At 50.0% G+C, this 17243-nt stretch overlaps 1 protein-coding gene across 26 annotated transcripts in view; it reads left to right on the top strand.

The window, feature by feature from the left end:
• LRRFIP1 (LRR binding FLII interacting protein 1) overlaps positions 12977 to 17243 on the top strand; it is a 159432-nt gene continuing 155165 nt past the window's right edge. For 25 of the 26 annotated variants that reach the window (XM_018040655.1, XM_018040644.1, XM_018040578.1 and 22 more), the window contains exon 1: positions 12977 to 13139. In XM_018040655.1, the coding sequence (XP_017896144.1) occupies positions 13044 to 13139 (96 nt within the window). In that variant the 5' untranslated portion in view covers positions 12977 to 13043. The remainder of the gene's footprint in view (positions 13140 to 17243) is intronic. The other variant, XM_018040631.1, reaches the window with a different exon arrangement.

Here is a 17243-nt window from a genome sequence, read left to right as displayed (position 1 = left end):
TTGATCTTTGGTTCCTCTGCTTTTTCTAAATCCAGCTTGAACATCTGGAATTTCTCAGTTCATGTAATGTTGAAGCCTAGCTTGAAGGATTTAGAGGATTACCTTGCTAGCATGTGAAATGAGGGCAATGGTGCCATAGTGTGAACATTCTTTGGCATTGCCTTCTTTGGGATTGGAATGAAAACTGGCCACTGCTGAGTCTTCCATATTTGCTGGCATATTGAGTGCAGCACTTTCACAGCATCATCTTTTAGGATTTGAAATAGTTCAGCTGGAATTCCATCACCTCCACTAGCTTTGTTTGTAGTGATACTTCCTAAGGCCCACTTGACTTCCCATTCCAGGATGTCTGGCTCTAGGTGAGTGATCACACCATCGTGGTTATCTGGGTCATGAAGATCTTCTTTGCACACTAATTCTGTGTATTCTTGCCACCTCTTCTTAGTATCTTCTGCTTCTGTTAGGTCCATATCGTTTATGTCCTTTATTGTACCCATCTGTGCATGAAATGTTCCCTTGATATCTCTAATTTTCTTGAAGAGGTCTCTAGTCTTTCCCATTCTATTGTTTTCCTCTATTTCTTTGCACTGATCGCTGAGGAAGGCTTTCTTATCTCTCCTTGCTATTCTCTGGAACTCTGCATTCAGATGCTTATGTCTTTCCTTTTCTCCTTTGCCTTTGACTTCTCTTCTTTTCTCAGCTATTTTTAAGGCTTCCTCAGACAACCATTTTTGCCTTCTTGCATTTCTTTTTCTTGGGAATGATTCTGGTTACCACCTCCTATACAGTATTACAGAATGCTGTCCATAATACCCAGATTAACTTGGACAGTTATTTTCCCTATGCAGCAGCCACCTCATGGAAGGAGCATCTGCCTCACTCAGAAGCTTCCCTGTGCCCTTTTATAGTCAGTCCACTCATCCTGCAGCTCCGTTCAGTCGCTCAGTCATGTCTGACTCTTTGCAACCCCATGGACTGCAGCACACCAGGCTTCCCTGTCCATCACCAACTCCCGGAGCTTGTTCAAATTCATGTCCATAGAGTCAGTGATGCCACCCAACCATCTCATCCTCTGTCATCCCCTTCTCCTCCTGCCTTCAATCTTTCCCAGCATCAGAGTCTTTTCTAAGGAGTCAATTCTTCACATCAGGTGGCCAAAGTATTGGAGTTTCAGCTTCAGCATCAATCTTTCCAATGAATATCAGGACTGATTTCCTTTAGGATTGTCTGATTGGATCTCCTTGCTGTCCAAGGGGACTCTCAAGAGTCTTCTCCAACACCACAGTTCAAAAGCATCAGTTCTCCAGTGCTCAGCTTTCTTTGTAGTCCAACTCTCACATCCATACAGGACTACTGGAAAAATCATAGCTTTGACCGGACAGACCTTTGTTGGCAAAGTAATGTCTCTGCTTTGTAATATGCTGTCTAGGTTTGTCATAGCTTTTCTTCCAAGGAGCAAGCGTCTTTTAATTTCATGGCTGCAGTCACCATCTGCAATGATTTGGGAGACCAAAAAAATAAAGTCTCCCACTGTTTCCGTTGTCTCTCCATCTATTTGCCATGAAGTGATAGCACAGAGTACTACAATCTTAGTTTTCTGAATGTTGAGCTTTAAGCCAACTTTTTCACTCTCCTCTTTCACTTTCAATAAGAGGCTCTTTAGTTCTTCTTTGCTTTCTACCATAAGGGTGGTGTCATCTGCATATCTGAGGTTATTGATATTTCTCCCGGCAATCTTGATTCCAGCTTGTGCTTCATCCAGCCCAGCATTTCACGTGATGTACTCTGCATTTAAGTTAAATAAGCAGGGTAACAATATACAGCCTTGACATACTCCTTTCCCAATTTGGAACCAGTCGGTTTTCCCATGTCCAGTTCTAACTGTTGCTTCTTGACCTGCATACAGGTCAGATGGTCTGGTATTCCCATCTCATGAAGAATTTTCCACAGTTTGTTGTGATCCACAGTCAAAGGCTTTGACTTAGTCAATAAAGCAGAAGCAGATGTTTTTCTGAAACTCTCTTGCTTTCTTGATGATCTAGTGGATGCTGGCAATTTTGTCTCTGGTTCCTCTGCCTTTTCAAATCCAGCTTGAACATCTGGAAGTCTGCGGTCCATGTTCTGTTTGGCTTGGAGAATTTGAGCATTCCTCTGCTAGCGTGTGAGATGAGTCCTACAGAGGCTATCACTAGTCTCTTTCTACCTGCACAGCTTAGTGTTGCCTGTTCTAGATTTCATAGAAACAGAGCCATTCGATACGCACATTTTTGTGTCTGACTTCTTTCACTCAACATCGTTTTTCGGAGATTCATCCACATTGTTGTCTGCCTTAGGGGTTTGTTAGTCTATATTGCCAAATACTATAGCTCTATAATTTGCTTATCTATTCACCTATTGATGGACATTGGGTTGATTTTGGCTTTGGGCTACTCTGAACATTCTTGCACATGTCTTTCTGTGGACATGTTTTTCATTTCTTTTGGGCAAATACCACTGAGTCGAATGACCAGATCACAGGGTAGGTTATGTCTCTGAGAAACTCCCAAACAGCATTCCAAACTGGGTGTACACTGCCATTCTGCCACCACCAGCGTGCGAGAGTCCCAGCTGCTACACATCACCCACATTTGGCCTTGTCCGTCTTTCCAGCAGTGGGCAACCTGGCAGATGCAAACTGGGGTCTCACTGTGGTTTCACTTTACATATTCCTAACGACAGGATGTTGAACGTCTTTCCTGCACTTTTTGGTCATTTGTGTATATTTTTTCAAAGAACGTTTTACTGAAGTATAGTTGATTTACAGTGTGTTAGTTTCAGGTGTACAGCTAAGTAATTCAGCTTTATATGATATATATAACATGTGTGTATATATATATATTCCTTTCCCATACTTTCCCATTGCAAGTTATTACAAGATAGTGGATATAGTTCCCTGGGCCATACAGTACATCCTTGTTGTTTATTTTATATATATTAGTGCATATCTGTTAACTTCAAACTAATTTACCCCTCTCCTCCCCTTCCCCCTTGGTAAACACAAATTTGTTTTCTCTGTCTGTGAGTCTATTTCTGTTTTGTACGTAAGTTCATTTGTATTTTAAGATTCCACATATAAGTGATATACGACATTTGTCCTTCTCCGTCTTGCTTTACTCAGTATGATAATCTCTAGGTCCATCCATGTTGCTGCAAATGGCACTATTTCATTCTTTTTCGTGGCTGAGTAATAGTCCATTGTATAGATACAGCACATCGTCTTTATCCATTCATTTGTCAGTAGACATTTTTAGGTTGCTTCTATGCCTTGGCTATTGTCAATTGTGATGCTACGAACTTTGGGATGCCTGTATCTTTTCTAATTAGAGTTTGTTCTTTCCTAGAAATAGGCCCAGGAGTGGGATTGCTGGATCATGTGGTAGCCCTACTTTTCGCTTTTTAAGGAAACTTCATTCTCCATAGTGGCTGCACCATTCTGCCTTCCTGTCACCAATGTAGGAGCATTCCGTTCTCTGCACACCCTCTGTATACCATTTTATATGAAGGGTCTGTTCAGTCTTCAGATCTCCTCTGCATTATCTAGACGCTTGTTGACCTCTCCTTGCTGATTGGTAGCAAGTCTTCCGTCACTCTGGATGCAGTGCTCTGTCACATCTATGAATTGGGAATATTTTCTCATGGTCTGCGGCTTGTGGTTTCATTTTTATAATGAAGTTTTTAAATAAGAAGACCTTTTTAATTGTGACAAAATCTAACCTATCAATTTCTTATTTGATGATTAGTGCTTTTTTCTAGGGGCTTCCCTGGAGGCTCAGAGGGTAAAGCGTCTGCCTGCAATGCAGGAGACCTGGGTTTGATCCCCGGGTCAGGAAGATGCCCTGAGAAGGAAACGGCAACCCACTCCAGTACTCTTGCCTGGATAATCCCATGGACGGAGGAGCCTACTAGGCTACACTCCACAGGGTTGCAAAAAATCTGACACGACTGAGCTTTTCATATACTGTCCAAGAAATCTTTGCCTGCTGCAAGGTTTCAAAACATTCTTCTACATTTTCTTCTAGAAAGTTTACAGTGTTAGTTACGTTTAGGTCTAATATCTTCCACAATTTAATTATTCTGTAAGCTGTTAGTTAAGGGTCAAACTTTATTTTCCCTATGGATATTTTATATCTTTATCGATATTTTTTCTATTGATGTCAGCTCCACTTGCCAAAAAACATATTTTCCTTTCTCCATTGAATTGCCTTGGTGCCTTTGTTAACATCAAGTGACCACTGTGATAGCCTGGATCCCCAGAACCTGGGGTTTTTAAATATCTTTTTCTCTCTTTCCTTCAGTTTGGGTAATTTTATTGACCATTCCTCAGGCTCACTAATCCTTTCTTCCACATTATCCAACGTATTGCTAATATTATTCCTTGATTCTTTTAAATTAGCAACCATTGTGTTTTCAGTTGTATAATTTCCATGGCATTCATCTTTAGAGTCCCCGGATCTTTTTTAAATTCCCTGTCTCTTCATCCATTATATCCACGTCTAAGCCTGATGTTGGGAAAGACTGGGGGCGGGAGGAGAAGGGGACAACAGAGGATGAGATGGTTGGATGGCATCGCCGACTCAATGGACGTGAGTTTGGGTAAACTCCAGGAGCTGGTGATGGACAGGGAGGCCTGGTGTGCTGCGGTTCACGGGGTCCCAAAGAGTCGGACACGACTGAGCGGCTGAACTGAACGGAATCATGTATGCGCGCATGCTCAGTTGCTTCAGTCGTGTCCAACTCTTTGCAACTCTGTGGACCATAGCCCGCCAGGCTCCTCTGTCCATGGGATTCTCCAGGCAAGAATCCTGGAGTGGGTGCCATTTCCTCCTCCAGGGGTCTTCCCGGCCCAGGGATCGAGCCGGGGTCTCTTGTGTCTCCTACACTGGCAGGCGGGCTCTTTATCACAGTTACTGTATGCCACGCCTCTGCTAATGCCCACATCTGCTGTTTGAAGAGTGTCGAGTTGGTTCTATCAGGCAGTGAAGTTACCCGAACCCTGCATAGCCCCATGATCTTGTGGAAACCTGGCTCTGGGTTCTGCTACAGTTTGTGTGTTTTGATTTTCTTGTCATAGCCCTTGGTTCTCTAATGTCGTCTTGCTCGGAAGGCACAGTCTTTCTGGAATTTCAGTGGCAGGTTCATGGTGTTCGCCAAGTCCTCTGACTTGGTGGGACCTGAATTGCTAGCTTTATCTTCCCAGCACTGTGCAGCTCTCTGCACCGCTTTTCCAGGCTTCCAGCTTCCTCTGGGTTTCTTGGAGTTTCAGTCCGCACTCACCTCCTTCAGGACTCATACACGGATTCTGCATAAGTTAGGATGCAGACCTTGAGGCTCCACTTTCTCTACATCCCGTTTTCTGGAATCTCCTCCTCATTTGCCAGGTGTACTTGCAGTCTCAGACCCTACCACCTATTCCCAGTCCAATAACTCTCGAATTCCCTTCCCAGTGCACCTTGAGGACTGGGGAATGTCCTCCGGGAAAGAAGATGTCTCCTCCTTTACTTCCCTTAATTCAAAGGTTGTGTCCATTCCAGACTGTATCTTCTTTTATTACTCATGAGTGGGCATTTTTTTTGAGGTTTGTAATTGCTGTTGACAGGAGGATTTGTTTGATGTAAGCTTCCCCTCCATCCCTAGAAGTGAAAAGTCCTCTGTAACTTATTTTTAAAACCAACCGAGTTAATAGTTAATAAATCTGATGTGAGGGAAAAAACGATATTATAGCCAGTCAGTGAGTATTGGTAGCATTTCTCTTGCACAAGGAAAAAGAAAAAGAAGAAAATTGTTCTTCACATCCTATTTTATATATTTTCACCAAATGAAAGGACTCTAGTTAGTCAAGCCACAGACATTTTTTAAACACCCATGGGCTCATGATCCTGATTAGGATTCTCTGGGGGATGAAATGCAATCTTGGTTTTGAGGTGTCAGGAGAGAGCTGCTGAGAGCTGACTGAGGGGACCGGCTGAGGAGCTGGCTCTGTGTGCAAGAGGACCGCCACCCTCAGCTTTTCTCTCAGGAGACAAACATGGCATATAATTATCCCAAAGGTGACATCCTCCTGCTGAAACACCTGATTTGTGCAAAATTCCTGCCATTCAGTAAGAGTTTTTGTTATTGTTCAGTCGCCAAGTCGTGTCCGACTCTTTGCAACCCCATGGACTGCAGTAGTCCCTGTCCTTCACTATCTCCCAGAGTTTGTCCAGGTTACTGTCCAGGGCGTTGGTGATGCCGTCCAACCATCTCACCCTCTGTCACCCTCTTTCCCTTCTTCCTTCAGTCTTTCCCAGTATCAGGGTCTTTTCCAATAAGTTGGCTGTTCACAATATTGTTGCCAATAATTTCATGAATTTCAGCATTTTAACTGTCACTAATCGCAAATCATCAGTAGCTAACTCATTTGACATCCACTGAGTCCCTCCAGAATTGCTGCAGTTGCCACAGTGGAGCCATTCTTGAGTCTGGAGTGTGCAACACAATAAAGTGTAGTTTGCATGGTTATTCTGGCTTTGGTGGTTAGAAGGCCTCAAATGGGGGCAGCCCTGAATGGGAACTCAGACGGCCCGTGGATGGACTTCAAAGTATCATGCTATAAAACTGTGCTAAGATTTCCTACTTAAATGTCTTTTTCTTTCTTTCTTTCTTTCTTTTTTGGTGGGAGAGAGGAATCCAGCCTACATCAGATTTTCAAAGGAGTTCATAGTCTCCCCAAATTTAAGAATTATTGATCCTAGAAAGCAGACGTTTTCCTGTGAACTCAATCACCAAGTATTTTTAAATATCCCCCAAATTTTATTTACTTATCCACAAATTATGTTCATATATAGTCATCTATTAACATACAAGGTCACAATAACCACTTAAAATGAGGTCAGTCATTAATAATAGGAAATTTAATTCATGTTTCAAATTATTTAGGATGATTATTAATTGCTCCCCTTGTATCTAACATCCTGACATTAAGGAAATTGAAGAGCCCCTCCAAATTAGGAATATGTCTCTTGTTCTCTTGTTTGAGAAGCTTTTAAATTCTTGAAAGCCATTTGTCCACTTTTGAGTTTTAGTTGAAACTAGATTACGTAAACCATAAATCCATTTAATGTTGTTCATGCAAATGTATCAATGTGTTCTGAAAATGATCTAATGAGAGAAAGGGCCCTCGGAATACACTGTGACATGACCTACAACCACTTACAGTGACGTTATAGATCAAATACTGACATTTGATATATAACACTCTTATTTTTAGTTTAAAATACATGTTAATAGAAGTTCTAGTATGTTCTTCCTGTACCCAGTTATCTCATGCACCCCACCCTGGAGACCCCAGGTCCAGGAGATCCTGCAAGCCATTCACAGGTGTGACAAGGTGAAACAGTTACAGATCACTGTGGAGTCAGCAAAGATGTGGAAGGGGAATAGACTCAATCAGAGATGAAGGATAAGATAGATTTAAATATCCAACATGATTCCAAAGTTTTAACTCCAAGAGACATAGAAAAATAACTGCACGTGTTTCTATCCTGGGAGAGAAGAGGCATTTTAGAATGGCAAAACTGGGTTGGGCGGAGGATCCATCCATTCGCTACTTTGAGATGCTGAACGAGGCAACTGACAAAGGCCATCGGGCCATCGGAGACGTTAGCCTCTCAGGCATGGCAGAGACACTGACCTCAGCCAGCCCCGCTCTGGGCATGATTTCGCCTCTGCGATCCGCCCACTGCCTTTCAAGCCATCCCTGTGAAGGGCTGTGATCCTCCCCAGCCTTCCTCCAGCTGTAATCCAAGTGAGCTTTACCCATCCTCTGTTAATTGGAAGAGCAAGACTGGAACTTCCCAGTCTTGCTTCCCAGGTGACACTAGTGGTAAAGAACCTGCCTGCAATTCAGGAGATGTAAAAGACGTGGGTTCTATCCCTGGGTTGGGAAGATCCCCTGGAGAAGGAAATGGCAACCCACCCCAGCATTCTTGCCTGGAAAATTCCATTGACAGAGGAGCCTGGCGGGCTATAGTCCGTGGGGTCACAAAGAGTCAGACACGACTGAGCACGCTGCAACAAACAGCAAGACTGGAACACGAGTGAATGGTGTTTGAAGCACAGAGAAGGCCTTCTCAGTGGACCCAAGTGAGTGGCGTAGCATCTCTGTCTCCTGCTCAGAAATAACCTCGCATGGGTAGTGTAGTCACCTGGAACAGGAAAAAGGCCACGTGGGAAGGGGCTTTGTAGTGCCAGGGGCAGTCTTCCAGGTAGAAGCAGCTTCATGGGCAACCAGAGCAAAGAGAAAGCCACAGCTCCTTGGTGAGCCATGGCTCAGGATGGACGGAGTCTTGTGGGTTTCTGTATCTCTCAAGGGGCACCCCAAGAACAGGGGGTACCCACAAAGCTATCCAATGCCCTTGCCCACCCCCTCACTCCTCAGCAGAGGCAGATTCATCCCAGATCCAGGCCCTTTGGGGACAGGAGCTCAAGGACCACTTATTGACTGCAGTGCGTCAAGCCCTGAAATACCTGTTACATGGATTGCCTGCTCCCAGACAAGGCAGGTGTCATTCACAGGCCAGAACTGGTCCCCAAGGGAGAAGCAGTCAGTTGCAGAGCACACCACCAAAGAAGGAGGAAGCACATGGATGGTGGTCCAGGAGGTCATGACCTTATGGGACCACGTGAGGACTAGCAACCTTGGTTCCGATGATTCCCAAGAAGCGGCCCTTTCCCAGATGAGGGTGGTTGATGGAGGAGAGGTGGCAGACAGAATTCACCGCAGTGTCTGGACTGAACTATTCAGAAATACCTCCAGGCAGTCCCTGAGGCAGCGAGTCCTCCTGTCTCTGGACAAAACCCAATTGGGACAGTCAGGAGAGGGCTCGGAACCTGTACTCAGTCCCCAGTTTCAGCCAGATGCTCTCATTATGATTGAAGCAGTGAAACATCCAGTCCCCAGTGAGGGCAGACAGCTGAGCAAGATAAGGTCAGCACAGAAGAATTTCAGTGCTGGCATACAGAGCGGCTTGACATCCTGATGAAAACGGCTGAGGGAAGCAGGAGCAGCCTTGAAGAGCTGGAAAGAATTCTTCAAGAAGGGAGCTGTTGGGGACTTCCCTGGTGGTCCAGGAGTTAAGACCACATACTTTCCCTGCAGGGGACACAGGTCTGACCCCTGGTTGGGGAACTGAGATCCCAATATGCCATGCAGCATGGCAAAAAGAAAAACAGTTTTAATTTCTTAAAAGTTAAAAAAATTATAAGTTAAAAATTTTAATTAAAAGATTACAATAAAACAAAGGAGATGTTGGAGCTTGGATGTGTCGTTGGATGAGCAGCTCTGGGTGTCTTGGGTAAGTCCCAAGAGAACTGAGTCCTAGGTGGGTTTGCCCCAGCCTCTAGCACAGCACCTGCTGGGCAGCAGGTGTGGGTGAGTGAGTGAGGGAAGCCATGGGCACCAGCCTGAGCAAAGACAGAGCCTTCACAAGGCATCAGGCGCTGGGGGAGCAGTGAGCCTCCAGCAGGACTGAAGAGAGACCTAGGGATGCTCTTCCACCAGGACAGCGTCATCTAAGGACTCTGGGGCCCTAAGCGGTGTAAAGTGTGATGTAGGAAACTCAGTCCACAGACACTTGCCCAGTCCCTCCACTGTGACAAGCAGATGCAAGCTCCCAGAGTACAACAAGGAACGAGGTCCCTGCCCCTCTGCCCTGCTGACCCACCCCACGGCAGTCCACTAAGTTGTCCTGAGCACCGGCACCTCCTGGGTCGCTACCGCACCATCCTCCCACTGCAATAAACCTCCAGCACCTTTCCCGGCCACTGCCGGGTCCCCTTTCTGTCCCCTCTTCCAGCCAACCCCCAGGCTACTTCCTAAGAGCCTAAACCTACCTGGACACATCACTTGGTCAGAAACATACCAAACTGCTAACCATACTTATCCCTGAAGGGGAGGGGGTCAGGAATCACGGGTGACTTCAGGGTGGGCCTGCCCTCCCTTCTTCCCTTGAGCGTTAAAGTTCTCTCCACAGCCCAGAATAGTGGTAACTTCTGGACCCTGCGTTTCTACCAGCACACTTCTTCCTCCCTAACCCAATACTGACAGGTAGTTGGGTCTTTACCCTGAGTGAGAAGGCAATGGCTTTGTAAATCTTATCTGATCCTCCAGGTTATTTTGTTTTTAAACTTGAAGTACAGTTGATACACGATGTATAGAATAGTATGATATGCATGTTCAGTCCCGCAGTTGTGTCTGACACTTTGCGACCCCGTGGACTACAGCCCACAGGCTCCTCTCTTCATGGGATTTCCCAGGCAAGAATACTGGAGCAGGTTGCCATTTCCTCCTCCAGAGGATCTTCCCAACCCAGACATGGAACCGGAGTCACTTGTGTCTCCTGCATCGGCAGGGCAAACCCTATGCCACCGTGCCACCTGCTAAGTGCCAAATAAACTCTAGTTGTGTTAGTTGCTCAATGGTGTGTGGCTCTTTGTGATGCCATGGACTATAGCCTTTCAGGTTCCTCTGGCCATGGAATTCTCCAGGCAAGAATGCTGGACTGGGTTACCATTCCCTTCTCCAGGGGATCTTCCTGACCCAGGAATTGAACACGGGTTTCCTGCATTGCAGGCAGATTCTTTACCTTCTGAGCTACTAGGGAAGCCCATAAATAAACTATGCTATGCTGCTGCTGCTGCTGCTGCTGCTAAGTCGCTTCAGTCGTGTCCGACTCTGTGCAACCCCATAGACGGCAGCCCACCGTCAGCCATAGATGGAATCCCATCCCTGGGATTCTCCAGGCAAGAACACTGGAGTGGGTTGCCATTTCCTTCTCCAATGCAGGAAAGTGAAAAGCGATCTGAGTTATCTTTAAACCCACCTTTAGAGTGTGGAAGGTAAAGCTCAGATAGAGTCATTCCTTTTTCAACATCTACTTCCTGAGAATAGCCGATCTGTCAGGTCTTTTCCTAGAAGCTGGGGACACAGGAATGAAGTGACAGGTCCCAGGAAACATGCCCCTGAAAAAGGAAGCACCATCAACACAGGGTTTCTGAATGTCTCTACGGCTCAGCGGAGGGGGTGGGATGGGGGGTTGGTGGTGGCCAGATCCTGCAGCCTGGTAGACTAGAGCCAGAGCTGAACGCCCTGCTTATTTAACTTATATGCAGAGTACATCATGTGAAATGCTGGGCTGGATGAAGCACAAGCTGGAATCAAGATTGCTGGGAGAAATATCAATAACCTCAGATATGCAGATGACACCACCCTTATGGCAGAAAGCGAAGAAGAACTAAAGAGCCTCTTGAGCCTCTTAATGAAGGTGAAAGAGGAGAGTGAAAAAGTTGGCTTAAAGCTCAACATTCAGAAAACTAAGATCATGGCATCCGGTCCATCACTTCATGGCAAATAGACGGGGAAACTGTGACAAACTTTATTTTGGGGGGCTCCAAAATCCATGCAAATGGTGACTGCAGCCATGAAATTAAAAGACTCTTACTCCTTGGAAGAAAAGTTAGGACCAACCTAGACAGCACGATAAAAAGCAGAAACATTGCTTTGCCGACAAAAGTCCATCTAGTCAAGCTATGGTTTTTCCAGTAGTCATGTATGGATGTGAGAGCTGGACTATAAAGAAAGCTGAGTGCTGAAAAATAGATGCTTTTGAACTGTGGTGTTGGAGAAGATTCTTGAGGGTCCCTTGGACTGCAGGGAGATCCAACCAGTCCATCCTAAAGGAGATCAATCCTGGGTGTTCATTGGAAGGACTGATGCTGAAGCTGAAACTCCAATGCACAGAACTGACTCATTGGAAAAGACCCTGATGCTGGGAAAGACTGAAGGCAGGAGAAGGGGACGGCAGAGGAGATGGTTGGGTGGCATCACCAACTCAGTGGACATGAGTCTGAGTAAACTCCAGTGGTTGGCAATGGACAGGAAGGCCTTGTATGCTGCAGTCCACGGGGTCGCAAGGAGTCAGACATGACTGAGTGACTGAACTGAACTGAGACCTGACTCCACCTGTGAGGTCAGACCTCATCTCACCTGGGGTGCAGGTTTGAACCAGAACCCTACACCCACCCTTTAGTACAAACCCCTTTCTGCAACCCAGTCACTTCGAGTCCTCCCCTGTCCTCGTTGAGGTCCAGACTCAAGAGGTAGCGCCTGCCCTGGGGAGGTCAGCCCAGGATTGCCAGGGAAGTCCACCCTCCAGGGTTCCCCACCGCCGCCAACGGAAACCCTGGGGGCACCAGGCATCTCCGGCTCCGCCTCCTTTCTCTGAATTCTCTGCCATGGCTTGTTCCCAGTCCCCACCAAGGACCCGAGCCCCCATCACCCCCGCCCCCTCTGGCGCCCACAAGCTCCCCACCCCGAGCCATCCCAGGCCTCCTGCCATTTTCCTGTTCACTGTCCCGTCGTCCCCACACCCCCATCTCTGCCTCCCACTGGAATCCCCAGCCCTCTTAGTCTCAGTGTCCCTGCACCTCCGCCTTGCTTTCACTCCCCCAGTCCCCTTGCCCCACGCATCCTCATGCCGCTGCCCTGACTCCCAGACTTCCCAAACTTCCCGCATCTCCACGCTCATGGTCCCCAGGCGTCCCCCGCGCCCCAGCCCCCAGCCCCCAGCGCCCAGATCCCTGGCCCCTGGAGTCCCAGCGCATCTGGCTCCCGGGTCCCTCTCCGGCGCATCCCCGCAGCCCGGGTCCCGTGCCCCTCTCCCCGGGAATCCCCAGACTCCAGCCCCCAGGGCCCGGGTCCGCATCTGGCGCGCCCCGGTCCCCATGTCCCCCCACCCCGCTTCAGGCTCCCCAGCCCCTGTCCCCCGAGTCCCTGCAGTCCCCGCAGCCCCGGTCCCCGCGTCCCCCTCCCCGGGCGTCCCCAGCCCCTGTCCCCGCGTCCCCGCGTCCCCGGCCCGCGCCCGCTGACGCCATGACGCCGGCGGAGGGCGGGGCGCAGCGGGGCCGGGCGGCCAGAGGGGCGCGGGCGGCGGAGCCGGGGTCCCGCGGCGCAGCGGGCGACGCGGCCGATGGACATGGGCACGCAGGGCTCGGGGCGCAAGCGGCTCCCCAACCGGGAGCGGCTGACGGCGGAGGACGACGCGCTGAACCAGATCGCGCGCGAGGTGAGCGCGGGGCGCGGGCGGAGCGGGGCGCGGGCGGAGCGGGGCGCGGGCGCCGGGCTCCCCCGCAGCTGTCGGGCGTCCGTCCGCCGGCTCGGCGGGCGGGGCGCGGGCCGGGCCGGCACCTCGGTGGGCCGGGCGCGGGTCCTCCTTCGCGGGGACGGGCAGGCGACCCCGAGCCCTCCCCCCAGGCCCCCGGCCCGCCCGGCCGCCGCGCCCTCGCCGAGCGGGACTGGGGTGCCGCCCCCCTGCGCACCTCGGCCTCGGGCCGGCCTGGTGGGGGCCGAGCGCCTGACTAGGTTGTGCGCCGCATCGTGGGGGTGACGTAGGCCCGACCCCCGGAGGCCTGCGGACAGTCCCTGGAGGCCACATGGCCCTGGCGAAATGACCCGGCTCCTGTGTGTGACCCGCTGTCGTCTCGATTGTCACACAGGGCGCCTCTGGGGCGCGAACCGGGGTCTCCCTGGATCTCGTTTCTGGACCGAGGCTTAGAGCGGGCCCAGGCACGCTGAGAGGTTCTCATCAAAGTTTCCAGGGCAGAGTTTATTATAACGATTGATGATGAACTTGAAGTGTGCAAATTAAAGGAGCCCCTCTAGGGTGACTTTTACAAACGCTTTTTCCTCCCACAAGAATTCAACCTTTGGGCTAAACAAACCGCAGGGAGACGGGGGCAGCAGGTTCCCTGGGAAGGGGTGAGATTCCTGGGGCCCACAGGGGACAGAGCTTGGCTTGTCATGTCACAGGACACCTTTGTACGCCTTCTGGATTGCCTAGCCAGCGTGCTAACTGTAGACAGGGCCCCCTCCCCATCCACTCTCTTCCAAGTGTTGGAGTGTGATGGAGAGGCTGTCTACATGTCATTATCATCACGTGGAAAAACCTCCAGGCGGTGTAGACGGTGGTGTCTGGTTGCCTCACTCAGCTATTTATGGAGGCCCACTCTAGTACCACTTCTTAGATGGCTGGCTTTTATGGACTCGTGGCTGTCGCTCAGTATTTGTTGAATATTGAATGAATAAAAGCATTTATTTTTCTCCATGTGGGAAGAAACTGGGCTTTCCAGGAAAACCCCTATTCATCTCTTAAAACCCACGGTAGATTTGTGTCCCGTGTGGGACCTCCCCCATCAGCCCAGGCTAATGTCTCCCTGCCTGCACTTGGGTTCCTCTAGCTTTTGCTCCCTACACCTGCCGTGGTGGTCACGTGGCCTCAGCCATATCTGTTCACCTATCCGACCCCCGTGGAAGGCGGCCACCAAGCAGGCACCGTCTTACTCATTTCTCATCCCCAGCGATCAACACAGAGCCGGGCGCATAGTGAGTGCTGCTAAGTCTCTGTTATATTGCCTAAAAAACAGAAGGGGTACGAGGCACTTACAGTACATGTGGCTAAATATAGGTGCTTGCTAAATGTAGCAGCTTGAACATAATCCCCACCCCTGTGAAGACGGTCATGTAAGTAAGTGTTTAAACATAAAACCAAACAGGTGTTCTCCGGGAGGCCTGAGGTGACATGATCCGTGGGCCTTGTCTTTCCAGCAGTGGTTGCAGATAGAGGAAGGAGATTGAGGGTCCCCAAGTCCACCTCGGGTGTGCTGGATTTTATTATAACAGACTGAAAGGAAAGGCCAAGGGATACTCCTGGTACGAGAGCCCTGAGGTGCAGAGTAACCGGGAACCCACTGGCCTGCCTCCCAGCCTGGGGACACAGTTGGCAGCGACAAATTCAGACACAGGCGTCAGACCCAGGACTGGAGCTACACACAGCTCCTCTGTGCTGTCTGTGACAGCAGGCTGTGCTATCCTAGTGAGCCCCTTCCCGGTCTCTGTTTTTTTCATCTTTAAAATGAGGAGGAGACCTCCCCTGAGGCTGTCAGGAGTAATGAAAGTGAGCAGCAGATGTAAAGTGAGTTACTGGCTAGATGTAAGGACTACAGGCGTGCGCACCGTCCCAGTGACCCCGGCCATGTGGCTGCTCTGAGTGCTGAGTGGCAGCTATCTGTCATGTTGGAAGGAGCCAGTGCAGATACATTTTACTGCAAAATGAATTCTGTCTCCCAGCTGTGAAAATTAGTATCACTATTCAAATGGCAAATATCTATTCACCATGGAGTTCTAGAGTTCTTATAAAAATCAACAAAATTATCTTAAAGTTTCATATGATATGAATACTTTCTCATTTGCTAATTGACTCAGCAGATACATGCTGCTCTTTCTGAAGCCCTGTCCTAGGGAGACTGGGATTCAGGGATGGACTTAAAGAGCATCTGCCCTTGAGGAGTTGGGGTCTGACTTAGAGCATGACAATAAAAGAAGGCAGGAAGAGATCCGAGATTAGAAGGATATTGGGCCCTGGAGGTTTGGAAATGAGAGAGTAGCAATTCATCGATGAGACTAAGAATAGCAATCAGAGGCGGCTCCCTGGAGGAAGTGGCATTTTGAGTTATTCTTGAAGAAACCCTGACCTGGACTGGCCTCCGCGAGGGGGAATGTTCTGGCTGGAGGACAGACTCTCTGGGCAGCGTCCCCAGGGCAGTGGCCCCTGGTCTCCACAGCGTCTCTGCAGCCGGCTCTGCTGGGTGCCTCTGCAGGTGGCCTCGTCCTCAGGCTGCCTTGCTTTGGCAGACACTGCCCCCCTTGAACCCACATGCCCCATCTCTTCTGGTGGCTCTGTCCTGAGAGCTAGAAGCATCTTCCCTGACAGATCTTGCAAGTCTCCCCTGCCGCTCCTGAGCCAAGCTCTCTGACCAGGATAGTGGACTCCGTGGCATGGGGACAGGGCAGGGGAGGTTACCCGGTGATCGATCAGGCCCCTCCTGGAAATGGCAAATAGGGGGACGTGGCCTCCCCTGAAGCTCTTGGGGACATGAAGGGGGCCTGAAGGAAAAAATCAAGAGGCCTCAGGAACGTGGCAGGGGGTGGGGCAGGCTTGGGTCAGGCAGGCCCCCAGGAATGTGCACTCAGAGGATAAGTGGAGAATTCCAGGCTGCGATGATGGAGTTGGGCGGGACCGGGAGCAATGGGGAAGGGGAGGCGGGGAGTGGGGGCAGGACCATGGTGGAGAGCCGGCTGCACCCCCCTCAATGGCTTCGGACTCTCTTTGTGGAGGAACGGGAAGCAGGGACCCAGTGGAAGCTCTGCTTTTATATTTCCGCAGTTCCTTTATGGTCTCACTCTGGGCAAGTTGATGGTAAATGGAGCTGTAACTTGAAAACGCTGCAGATGCGTTTGCAGGAGTGGCTTATTTCTCGCTGTCCGAGGTGGGATTCAGGCAAGATGTTGTCAGGAAGAAGGTCCAGTAAGCTACCTTGAGATGCTGGAGCAGCATGTCTCTCACCCCCAGGAGGGGTGTCTGAAAGCAGAGCTGTTTTTCTCTCCCACCGCCTTGAGCGTTCTGCTCAGGATTCTGGGAGCGTCCAAACCTCTCATCCCATGCTCCGCTGGGACTGCCAGCGTGTTCTCTCGGAACACCCGGCCATTTGCATTTCCAGTACGAGGAAGTCGGCTCTACAGGCTGCAGGAGACCGGCCCTTGGGTGAGCTCATCGTCCAGTGAACGCTGGTGGGGTTTCCTTCCTCTCTCACAGTGCGGTGACCCCCACCACTGTGGCCTCCTCTCCAAGGTGGTCTCGCTGGGACGCTGCCCTCGGGGTACCCCCCAGGGTGCCTCCCAGGTTCCCCCCTATTGACCCCTGACCTGTGAGTGCAGCTTCACTAGAGAAGCGCCCATGGCCCCATGAGGGTCACCTTTCAGCGGAGGGGGGTTAAGACCTCGCACCCCAGGGGCAGCGACTGACCCAGGGGAGTGAGGACACAGGAAGCCCCACCCCACCCGCTTGCCTCCTGAAGGAACTGACAAAGGGGTACAGGTCACCCTCCAGGGCCCCTGAGGGAGGGCCCCAGGGCAGGCTCCACTGAGGCCACCTCCCTCCCCCCAGCCCCTCATCGCCCCCCACTGACAGTGCTCCCTGGACTGAACACTCACCTCCAAACCCCAGCCCCGGGCTCCGCTTCTGGGCACCCAGCTTAGGACAGCCTCCATGCCTCGCTCTGGGTGGTCCCACAAATTCAAGACGGTCTGTCCTAAAGCCCCTGGTCACTTGCTG

Source organism: Capra hircus, chromosome 3 (genome assembly GCF_001704415.2).
Source record: "Capra hircus breed San Clemente chromosome 3, ASM170441v1, whole genome shotgun sequence".
NCBI lineage: Eukaryota > Metazoa > Chordata > Mammalia > Artiodactyla > Bovidae > Capra > Capra hircus.
This window is presented reverse-complemented; position numbering and strand designations above follow the sequence as displayed.